Raw genomic sequence first — 12,185 nt, 5'->3', positions numbered from 1 at the left:
GTAAGCATTCAGGAGGCATCGGCCACTTAACTCTATAAAAAGCTTCAAGTTAATGAGGTAATTGCAGACTGAAAATCACTGAGATGTGCCTCCTAAACAAGAAAAAAGATCTGTCCTTCCATCGACTTGCTCAAGACCTCTCAATTATTTCTGAGACGTAAAAATAAAATAATAAAATAAAAAAACTATTGAACTTTGTGGGAAAACATAATATACAAAAGTTTCATATTTTCCGCATATTATTTTTCATAAGTGGTAAGTTTGCTTTACTCTTGAACCCCCAAATTCCTTTAATTCAATCAACACTTAGAAAAACTCCTCTCAAGGACTCTGTTGTTAGCTGCAGTGGAGTTAGCCGCCAACTCATGACAACCCCATGAACAATAGAATGAAATGCTGTCTGGTCCTGAGCCATTCCCATGATCGAATTATTGTGAGTCAGAGGGTTTTCAGTGGCCGATTTTTGGAAGTAGATCACCAGGCCTTTATTCCTAGTCCATCTTTGGAGCTCTGCTGACACCTGTCCAGCATCACAGCAACACACCAGCATCCACTGACAGATAGGTGGCAGGACGTGAGGTTCACTGGCTGGGAAATGACCCCAGGTGAGAGTTCTACTATCAAAACACCACTGCCCCAGGGCCTCACCACAGACTCCTAATTTCTCAAATGTTTTGAGGACTGTTGTTTAAATTTATTTCAGAGTTTTAATGACTACAGATTGAGAACAATAGGTGTGCAATGTTTGTCAAATGTATGAAAAAATTAAGAAACATAATTTTAGACAACTAACAAGAAAAAGACATGAGGTTTTTGGGAAAGAAATCTCTTTACATTATGGCCAAAATACAATCACAGGGAGAAGACTAATCATGAACTGCATATATGTATTAGAGAAATAGCTTTGCCAGAGTATACTGAGCTTGCCCACAGTTTCTCCAGAAGAACTGAGAAACCATTAAGACATTCAGGCTTCATGAGTTACAGCTCTATGGAAACTCATGCCATAAAGAAACAATATAAAAATATTATAGAGGCATCTTTCTCAGTGAATTTTTTTTGTTTTTGCTTTTTATAGAAGTAAATATATACGTGACAGATCACTTGCAATTTCAATGTTCTTCACATGTTAAACTCACTGACTTTAATTATATTCATTACATTCCTCATCCATCAGAAGGCTGAACCATCATTTGTTCCCAAATTTTTCCATCACCTTTAACAGAAGCTCAGTATCCCCTAAGCAATGAGTCCTTCTTCTCCTTCCCTCCCACCTGCCCCTGGTGACCACTAATAAGTTTGTTATTAAGTGAATTTTTAATTCAGTCCTTTAAAAATATCTTTCATTCTATTCACTAGAGAGAATTTTTGCTTCAAAAACTAAAGTCTTGAGAGCAAAGATTACAACATGCATCAGTCACACATTTGCTTAGTGTTATGTGTTAAAAAGATCTCAGCACAATTCAGATGGTAGTTATTGATTTCAGTGATTCGTTTCATTACTAAATAGACATTTTTCTTTTTCAATGTAAATTCTATTTCTAGAGTATCCTCATTAAAAGTGAACATAGAGACATTCTTCTTTTTCAATGTAAATTCTATTTTAGAGTATCCTGATTAAAAGTGAACAGAGATTATCATCCTACCATTGTCATCCACTACACGGGTTTGATCTTTACAACAATCTACAGGCAATCCGATAATTTCAACTTCAACAAAAGGGTCAATGATCTATAAAATAAAGAGAAAGTATTATTACAAATGATAAAATTCTACATTGTGTGGATTAATTTGAGAATATTAACCAAAAAAAAAAAGTCCACATTTCAATAGTAACCGATTTTATTAGGGACTAAAGAAGAGGAACAGTATCTGGTGCCGAAAATATAGAAATAAAGGACAGGAATGAACAAAAATATACTAAGTTTTGTTTGCCAATAGCTCCTATTGCTAGACAAACTTTTCCCAGTGAACCTACCATTTCATTCCTGGCTACATACCTTATAGAAATGAGAACTTTTTGCCTTAGAGCTCAGAACAGCTCTAAGGTAAAAACTGGAAACAACCAAAATGTTCATCATGAGTAGGATGAATAAGGTGTGGAATATTTATTTAATGGAACACTACACAATAATGAAAAAAAACTTCCGCTAAATCAACATAATGTTCATTTCCTTTCTGATGACTTCCAATTTTCCTAGATTCATACTTTATACATCCATGTTTAGATTATTAATGGAGGTTTGCTGCCGTTTCTTCTTATTTTGAATTGGGCCACATCGGGAAACGTATGTCCCAAAAGCTTTACTCCATCCATTTCATTAAGGTTGACTAGACTTTGAAGAGGCAGCTTTTCCCCAGTAGTATTTTGAGTGTCTTCCAAACTGAGAAGTTCATCTTCTAAGCACTGTATCAGACAATGTTCCACTGTTATTCATAAGGTTTTTACTGGCCAAGTTTTTCAGAAGTAGATCGCCAGGTCCTTCTTCCCAGTTTGTCTTAGTCTAGAAGCTCTGCTGAAACCTACGTACATGGGTGACCCTGCTGGCATCTGAAATACCAGTGGCATAGCTTCCACCATCACAGCAACATGCAATCTACCAAAGTACAACAAACAAACCACTGACAGACAAGTGGTGGAGTAGAAAATCTACTATTTGACTATTTTGCACGTCATTGACGTACATCTGGCAGCAATGAATGCTGAGGTGCAAGGCAAGAGTAATGCTAGCTATGATGGTTAAGGTTTTATGTCAACTTGGCTGGGCCATGATTATAGTTTGGCAGTTATGTGATGATGTAATCATTTCCCATTTTTGAATAACACTAGTTTTCACATAACAACCTGGTCTTTGGACTCTACCATGTCAATTAGTGAGGAGTAGGTGTATATCTTTATTTTCACTACTCTCTGACTAAAACACAACACAGTACTATTAGTAGTACCTGTAACGCTATGTCCAACAGAAATCATGTGTGCTTTCACGTCACATTATAGTTGTTGGAAACATCTCAATATATCACTTATACTCATGACTTCAAAATTACTGTAAGTTTTAGATCTGTAGCTAAACCCTGTTGTTCATTGCATTAATAAAGATGCACATATTTGCATGTTGTATTTTATTTTTATATATGTTGATAACTAAACCAAAATTTCAACAAGAATTTATTTCTTTTGCATCCCTACCTATTTTATTTTATGCATTTAAAAACATTATCCTCAGAAGGGGTCCATAGTTCTTACCAGATATCAAAAGTTTCCATGGGTCAAAAAATGTTAAAATTTCCTGATAGAGAACTGTGTAAGCCATGATTAGGAGGCTGAGTTTTATTTTAATTGCAAAAGAGAGATACTAAATCACATAAGGAATTTATATGATCTCCCTTATACATTTAAATGATTACTCTAACTCCACAAACTATGTATTAGTTGCAAGATACTTATACAATGTAAACCCTTGGTAGATGTTTTCTTATCCAAATAACATGACTAATCATGACACAAAATAACATTGTATGATGCACTGAGGACACAATATTGTCCTTGTGTTATTTCTGCCAAAAATATTTATTCTGAATCTAATCATGAAGAAATAATAAGGTGAATCCAAATTGAAGGGCATTCTGGGGAAAAACTGGTTTTGACTCTTAAAGAAAATTTTTAGTGTCATGAAAAAGAAAACAAGAAGGATGGAGAATTATTCTAGATTTAAAAAGACCAAAGATGCATGATATTTAAAAGCAATGTAAGAACCTTAATTGGAGACCCCCTCCACAAAAAAAAGGAGCTACAAGGACAATTTACTATAGATATATATACTAGATAATATTATTGTACCAATATATTTCATGGGTGTAATGATTATATTGTAATTACAAAGGAGAATGTCTTTGATCTTAAGAGATAAATACCAAGATATTTTTGAGTCAAGTGTCTTGACGTCAACAACTTACTCTGAAATGGATCTTCAGACAAAAACAAATATACCTACATATATGAATATACATGCATACAAACATACATAAGACAGAGAGAGATAAAAATGTAATAATTAGTGAGTGCATCTAAAACCAAAAACCAAACTCACTGCCGTCAAGTCAGATCCAACTCATAGCGACCCCTTCTTGGGTTTCTGAGGCAGGTATCACTAATGGCAGTAGATTGCCCAACCTTCCTTCCAAGGAGTGGCTGGTGGGTTTGAACCACCAGCCTTCTGGTTAGCAGTCAAATGCCTTAGGCACTACACCATCAGTGCATCTAAGGGATAAGGGTTGAGTGTTCCCTGCATTATTCTTACAACATTTCTGGGGTTTAAAAATTGCCAATAAAATGTTTGGAGAAAAATATAGGAAGTTAGTCTTCCTTTACTGCAGAGAAAAAAGGAAAGAAGTATGGATCAATTGCTGACGCAATTATTCTTGCTGTTGAGAGGAGAACAGAATGTAGAGGCAATAATGGAAGGGAGACCAGTTAGGAGGCTGTTGTTGTTTTTAGGTGACATCAAGTTGATTTCAACTCATAGTGACCTTATGTGACAAAGGAGAACTGCCCCATCAGGCCTCCTAAGCCTTGTGGTTGTTGTTGGTATTTGCCATCAAGTTGGATCCGACTCACAGCGACCCTTCCTTGGGTTTCTGAGGCAGTATCACTATAGAAGTGGATTGTCCAACCTTCTTTCTGAGGAGTGGCTGGTGGGTTTGAACCGCCAGCCTTCTGGTTAGCAGTCAAATGCCTTAGGCACTATGCTTCCAGAGCTCCAGAAGCAAATAACTAGGTTTTTCTCCCACGGAACTACTGATGAGTTCAAACTAACAATTTTTCAGTTAGCAGCCAAACTGCTTTATGGTTTGTGCCATCAGGACTCCTTAGTCAGGAGGCTCCTGCAACAGAACTGACAAGAGTTGATGGTAGCATGGATTAGCCTGGTGGCAACAAGGGCAGAAGAAATAGCCCCATCTGAAGCCACTACTCTCTGAGGAGTCAGATGTGGTGTCATCTGTTGAAGACAAGAAAGAAAGTGATAAGAACAAATGTCTGAGGAGACAGAACGCTGGAAATAGCCATTGCAGAGAATAGGACAGAGAGTTGATCAGGTAAGGCTGGGATGGCAGCACAGGTGAAATTCAGGAGGAAGAGTTTAGGGTGGTCCCCTGCTGCACAGTTGTGTTGTTTCCTCCATTAACACTCGGGATCCAGAAATGATGGTTTAAGACAGGTGGGAGTGGCAGGGTGAGCATGAAATCATGGACAATCTCTGATAGGAAGAACATGAGCACTGGAGATGCTTATACATAGGGAGAAAATAGAGGTCAAGAAGGCCAAAACCAGATTAACGTGAAAACCAGAAAGAGTTCTAAAAATAAAGGAGGCTGTGATCACCGAAGGAGATGTTTTAAAACCAAACTAGTATATTGTGGGGATTGTAATGAATGTCACAGAACAAAATGTGTATGAACTGCTGAATGGAAAATAAATTTTGCTCTGTAAACTTTCACCCAAAACATAATAATGAATAAATAAAATCATGCTACTTCAGTGCAGTATGTGATAACAATTACCAGCGTGTGGCCAACGAGCAGGTACCTAATGTGCAGCTGATATGAAGGTCCCAGGAGATGAGAAGATCAAGAAACAGGAATGAGAGGTTAATACATACTCTTAGACAATGTTCCTATCAATAATATAATTGGCTTTCACACTCTCGTTTTAGTACTGCTAGGGCCAGTCTTGAATTGTGAGCTGAACTGTGTGCCCTCAAACCTCCAAACTAGACAATGCACTCCAGAAGGAACTGTGTCTGATTTGCCAATAAGCTAGTTGATATTGCATGATATGAGGTCAATACTCATTTCTGAACATTTTTCTGAAAGCTTACATACACACACACACACATACACACACACACAGAATGCTGAAGAACTGTGAACTCTATAAGCACAACAAAACTATCATATAGTTAACCACTCAGTCATATGCAGCTTACCTCGCCTCGGTCTCCAAACATGGAATCTGGAGGCTTGGGGAGTTGCTGGCCACTGATTACTTTCAGGATGAGTTGCTTTTTGGGGTTTGCAGGAAGTGGGTCACCGGAGAAAGGATTGAAAGTACCTAAGCCACAGTTTAAGTTTGTAGAACAAAGAAACAACAAATGCTGGATTACTACAGTGTTTCTTAGAGGAGAGAAAACCTGTCACAACTGACAGTGTAGGCTTTACCCTGAAGGCAGCACCAGCTAGCTTTTCCATAGCTGTGAATTTTTGCCTCAAAGGCCAGACAAAAGAGCCAATTGAACACAAGGGTCTGCAATGCAATTATCAACCATGGTATGTAGAAAGAGGAGCATTTTACTTGAATGCCAATAGTGTAAAGTAGGGAAGGAATTATGTCAGATTGAATAATTTCCTAACCTGAAGTATCTTAGGTGTAGAGTGAATATAACAAACAGAAAAAAGATCTGAAATAAAGTAAACAGCAAAGCAAGAAAACCTGTAAAGTCTCAAATCCAGAAAACATATCTGTCAACACTGTTTTACCTAACTTGTTTATAAATTCAATTTGGATAACTTTAAAAAGAATTTTAATGAACAGACCCGAAAGAATATGTTGTTTGATCTAACCCTACATTAAGCTTTCTTTTTTGTTAGTACTGTTTATGATTGTATTACACTAACAAAAAGGACTTCATAAAATTGTTCCAAGAGGTATTTTAATTTTGCCAGCAGGTCTTAGACTCACAAGCCCACCCAAAGTTTCTGAAAGACAGGGTCAGGCCTTAGAAGGCAGTCCAATTTATGTGTCCAATGAAGGTCATGTGAGGACATGGGATTTCAGATGACAACTCATCGCTCCGTATGTCCCTCTTGACATGAAAAACTTCATGAGAAAACATGATAAGCATCATGCTATGTAATTATTAAATACATATAACAAGAGTTCTAATTTACATACTAACAATTTAATTAGTCTTTTTTTATAAAATCATGTTGTAAAACACTAGGATGTCAGAATTTCCAGAGACCTTTTTTTTCTCCCTAACTTTTTATCGTGATTTAGATGAAAGCTTACAAAACAAATTGGTTTTCCATTCAACAATTCACACACATTTTGTTTTGTAACATTGATTGCAATCCCCACAAAGTAACAGCCCACTTCCTACTCCCTTCCTGTATTTTCTGTTTCCATTTGTCTTTCTTTCCTTTCCATTTCTGCCTTCTGAGCTTTATTCCTGGTCAAATACTGCCTTTCTGATATTGTACCGTTGACTATTCTAAGGAATCTGTATATCCCTGGTGTTCTTCTTTACCTTATTGGTTTGTCTTCATTTGGCTGAAAGTTGAGCCATGGGAGTGAGTTAAGTTCCAGGCTTGAGGGATACCTAAGAGCCACAGTCTTTGGGTTCCACCAGGGTCTGTCAGACCAGTAAGCCTGGTCTTTTTTATTATTTTGAGTTTTGTCTTACATTTTTCTCCCACTCTATCTTCCAAAGAGATCTTTTAATGAAGGTCATCTTCATTCAGAGAAATGACCATAAAATTAATACATACCTTTGCACATTTGCTGGGGTTTGAGGACGTAGCCACAATTACCATTTGTCTTGAATTTGGCTCGATTTAACTGCATCATTCGCCCTTCAGACTGATAGTTCAGTGCCACTGTGTAAGTTGAAAGTTTGAGAGAATTAGGCAAGATGACAGTATAGAGCCAGGGGATTCAGAGAATGTTCCTTCCAAAGGCATACATACCTAGCTGACAACCTACATTCCAATAAGGCAGAGGGTTGAAGTTACTGGAATCAATTCGGTAGGCAGAGGGATAAATCCTCGTAAGCTGCTTTTGGTTATAAATCATGAACTGCTCTGATTTCTGTTGCACCACCTGATGTGCTCTTGTTTCACTGAATGATAACACATTTCCTGTGGTGCCTAAAAGTTTTTAATAAAGAAAAATGAACAGTGAGAGCTATAGCAAAGAAAATGTGTGGAGTAATGCCACTCATAAAAGATCTTACAGTGATGTTGGAACATAACAATAGTATAAAGCAGTAGAAGAGTGAACTCAACCAGGACAGAAACAGATCCTGGCCAAGGTCTCAAAAGACCTATAAAATTCCACTTTTGGGAACCTATTGTCACTTTGAGGCTAAATCAGAGCAATGCATCTGGCTAAGTTTCCTGCCTATTTCTGGATCCTGTGTTCTCCCAAGAATTCAGTCACCTCATTAACTTATATCTATCTGGTGAGTAAGGAGCTCTGGTGGCATTGTGGTAAAAGCATTGGGCTGCTAATAAAAAGGTCAGTGGTTTGAACCCACCAGCCACTCCATGGAAAAAAGATGTGGCAATAGGCTTCAGTAATGATTTACAGCCTTTGAAGGCCTATGGGGCAGTTCTACTCTGTTCCACAGGGTCACTATGAGTCAGAATCAACTTGATAGCAGTGGGTTGGGTTGGGTTTTTAGATATGGTGTATAAACTATGGTAGGTAGGGAAATTATTTTCTAGGTGTATGACTCAAACAGATATCTTTGGCAAGGATATAGGCAACTGTGGATAAATAAAGAAACCTATACAACTGAAGAAAGAAGTCAAAGCTGCCTGAACTAAAGGAATTGGCAAAAAAAAAAAAGGCTCTGGGAATTGACAGACTATCCATTGGGATGTTTCAACAAATGGATGCTGTGCTGGAGGCACTCACTCAGCTATGCCAAGACATTTGAAAGACAGCTACCTACCAACTGACTGGAAGAGATCCAAATTTGTACCCATTCCAAAGAAAGTTGATCCCCACAGAATGTGGAAACTATTGAACAATATCATTGATATCACACACAAGTAAAATCTTCCTGAAGATAATTCAAAAATGGTTGCATCAGTATATTGACAGAGAACTTCCAGAAATGCAAGCTGGATTCATAAGGAGATGTGGAGCATGGGATATCACTGCTGACGTCAGATGGATCTTGACTCAAAGCACAAAATACCAGCAAGATATTTATTTGTGTTTTATTGACTATGCAAAGACATTCGATTATGTGGATCATAACAAATTATGGGTAACATTGAGAAGAATGGGAATTCCAGAACACTTCCTTGTATTCATGAGGAATTTGTGCACAGACCAGGAGGTTGTTGTTTGAACCGAACAAGAGGATACTGCATGGTTTAAAATCAGGAAGGGAGTGCATCAGGGCTGTATCCTTTCACCATACTTATTCAATCTGTATGCTGAGCAAATAATCCTGTATGCTGAGCAAATAATCCAAGAAGCTGCACTATACAAAGAAGAATATGGCATCAGAATTGGTGGAAGACTCATTAACAACTTGCGATATGCAGATGACACAACTTTGCTTCCTGAAAGTGAGGATGAATTGAAGCACTTACTAATGAAGATTAAAGACTACAGTCTGCAGTATGGATTACTGCGTAAAGAAAACGAAAATCCTCACAACTGGGCCAATAAGCAGCATCATGATAAATGGAGAAAAGATTGAAGTTGTCAAAGATTTCATATTACTTGGCTCCACAGTTAACACTAATGGAAGCAGAAGTCAAGACATCAGATGGCATACTGCACAGGGCAAATCTGATGCAAAAGACTTCTTTAAAGTACTGAAGAGCAAAAATGTCTCTCTGAAGACTAAGGTGCACCTAATCGAAGCCATGGTATTTTCAATCACCTCTTAACATGTGAGAGCTGGATAATGAATAATGAAGACTGAAGAAGAACTGATGCTTTTGAATTGTGGTGCAGGCAAAAAATACTGAAAGTACCATGGACTGCTAAAAGAGCTAGCAAATCTGTCCTGGAAGATGTGCAGCGGGAATGCTCCTTGGGAGCAAGAATGGCCAGACTTCGTCTGACCTACTTTGGTTATGTTGTCAAAAGAGACCATTCCCTGGAGAAAAAGATATATCATGCTTGGTAAAGTGGAGGGTAAACAAAAAAGGGGAGGGCCCTAAATGTGATGGATTGACACAATGGCTGCAATAGTGAGTTCAGGTATAGCAAGGATTGTGAAGCTGGCAGTGTTTCCTTTGATTGTACATAGGGTTGCTATGAGTCAGAGCCGACTCAATAGTACCTAACAAGAACAATGGAGTTAATAACCAAACATTTAATATTCTCCCCTTTTGTCTTGCCTTACCTTTTATACTCTACCACCATTACCTCTCTAACCAATATCATTATCCCATATATGAAACAACCATTCATATATTCTCTGAACATGTTAGAAAAGGCCAAGCCCAGATAAAGACCTAAATTTGTCTCATTCTCATTTGAACGCATTCCCTAACAGGCTGAGTATATCTGAACCCTGACTGAGAGACATGGTCATGAACCCAACTGAACCTGAATCATATCTAGACTGAACATGTTCAGTAACACACATGGTCTCCTAAAGTCTCTGCTGTCCACAGGTTGTACACCCTTGTTTAACACTGGTCAACTGACTAACAGTGAAACTCCAGAGCTGGTTTTTGAAATAGTCATAAGTACAAATGGGAGACAAAGAAACCAAATACAGTTTTTACCCTGAGGATTTCTCTAGTATGGACTCTTTAAAAAAAAAAAAAAGTGTATTTTTATGCAGTTTCTTAACATATTTTTACATATCACAAACATACTAAAACATATTTTTACTACTCTGAAAATAATAAGAAATAATATATTTTATATTTAGCTATATATACTTTATATATATATATATATTATATATATAATGTATATATATTTTATATAATCTAAAAAGCCAAATTCAGATGGAATACCACTGTAATCAATACCATTGATTTTTCTGTCTCCACAAAAATGAACACACTGCATTGTTATTAAGATGACCTTACTAATTAGGCACATATCAATTAGTTTATTAATAGAGTTTGTGAGTTGTTTTGCATTAAAATAAGCCATGCATTCATTATCTTTTCCTCATTTTGTGGCTCATTTAAACAGAAAAGAAAAACAGCTGAAGGTCAAAGCTAAATAGTAGGCAAGATTATTTTCCATTAAGCTAATAGGATTAGATTTCTCAAGGAATTAATTGAAAAGTATATTACTCTAAAACAAATACACCTTTAACTCCATTAAACCAGTCCCTGCCTGAGTTATTTTAGGGCAGTTATTATAAGATTCAGCTTTTCATTTGCTGAGAATCCATAGTTTCTCATATTCTTTCACGTGAATTTTTTTTCAAATAATTGCCACCATTTGAAACAGAATCAATACCAAAAGGAAGAAAGTCTGTTGGCAGAGTTAGACACTCTTGTGGGGTGGGGGGAAAAGAAGATCTGAGGGAAGGATGTTAGATGCCACAATATTGGAGATTCATATTTTACTGTAATTAAAATTGGAGGGGAAAACCACATGACCATAATTTATTTCTCTAAGCGTTCAAGAACTGAAGGCAATAGCAATGAGAAGGGAAGAGGACAAAAAGAGCAACTAGCAGAAAGATCAAGGGGCAGAATAGTTGGGACTGGAAATTCTCAGTTTAAAATATGACAACTGATAGATGAAAAACAATGAAAGAATCAAAGCTACTGAAATTTCTCCTCATTTTGTTAAAACATCAGTCTGTAGGTAGACTCAACTACCACCAAGAAAGAGGAACCAGGAGTGGAGTGTGTTCTTTTGACTGAGGGTCCCAGCCCTGGGATCCGCCTAGGAACAAGAGACGCAGAAAGAAAGTCTTCCCCTAGAATGGGTATTCTGGACTCGGACTTCCAGCTTCCTAAACTATAAGAGAATCAATTTCTTTTTCTTAAAGTCAAAAAAAAAAAAAAGAAAGAAAAAGAAAACCTTCAATCTGCAGATAAAATAATTTTCAAAAAAGTCAGAATTTCCAGTAAGAAGGTCTGGAGTTTTTCTGAAGTGTTAGTTCAGCCAATTAATTTTTTCTTTCTTTTGGTCACTTACACTTGGAACAGCCAACAAGCTAGGCCAAGTCTCTACATTTCAAGCGTTAGGGGAAACCCTTGCTCTAATACATCAGGTTTTTTATAATAATAAAGTCCTCTTTAGGGAGATTTCTCTGACCTCTAAACAATCAAGCAACCAGAGAAATCAATAGAGCCTTCTGTGCTGGCTAAGCATTATAGTAGCAGTCAATTTCCTGACATTCAAGTCAGAGTCTGTTGTTGTTTTTATGTGCTGTCAAGTTGGTCCCGACTCATAGCGA

The 12,185-nt window shown here is 37.2% G+C and overlaps 1 protein-coding gene across 1 annotated transcript in view; it reads right to left on the bottom strand.

Moving 5' to 3' along the window:
- PLCH1 (phospholipase C eta 1) overlaps positions 1-12,185 on the bottom strand; it is a 330,067-nt gene that overhangs the window by 9,888 nt on the left and 307,994 nt on the right. Inside the window, exons 15-18 of the mRNA XM_007943576.2 lie at positions 7,747-7,926; positions 7,549-7,656; positions 5,988-6,112; positions 1,647-1,731 (exon numbers count right to left, since the gene is read on the bottom strand). Of these exons, the coding sequence (XP_007941767.2) occupies positions 1,647-1,731; positions 5,988-6,112; positions 7,549-7,656; positions 7,747-7,926 (498 nt within the window). The remainder of the gene's footprint in view (positions 1-1,646; positions 1,732-5,987; positions 6,113-7,548; positions 7,657-7,746; positions 7,927-12,185) is intronic.

Source organism: Orycteropus afer, unplaced genomic scaffold (assembly GCF_000298275.1).
Source record: "Orycteropus afer afer isolate SDZICR_OR568_19922 unplaced genomic scaffold, OryAfe1.0 scaffold00109, whole genome shotgun sequence".
Lineage (NCBI taxonomy): Eukaryota > Metazoa > Chordata > Mammalia > Tubulidentata > Orycteropodidae > Orycteropus > Orycteropus afer.
This window is presented reverse-complemented; position numbering and strand designations above follow the sequence as displayed.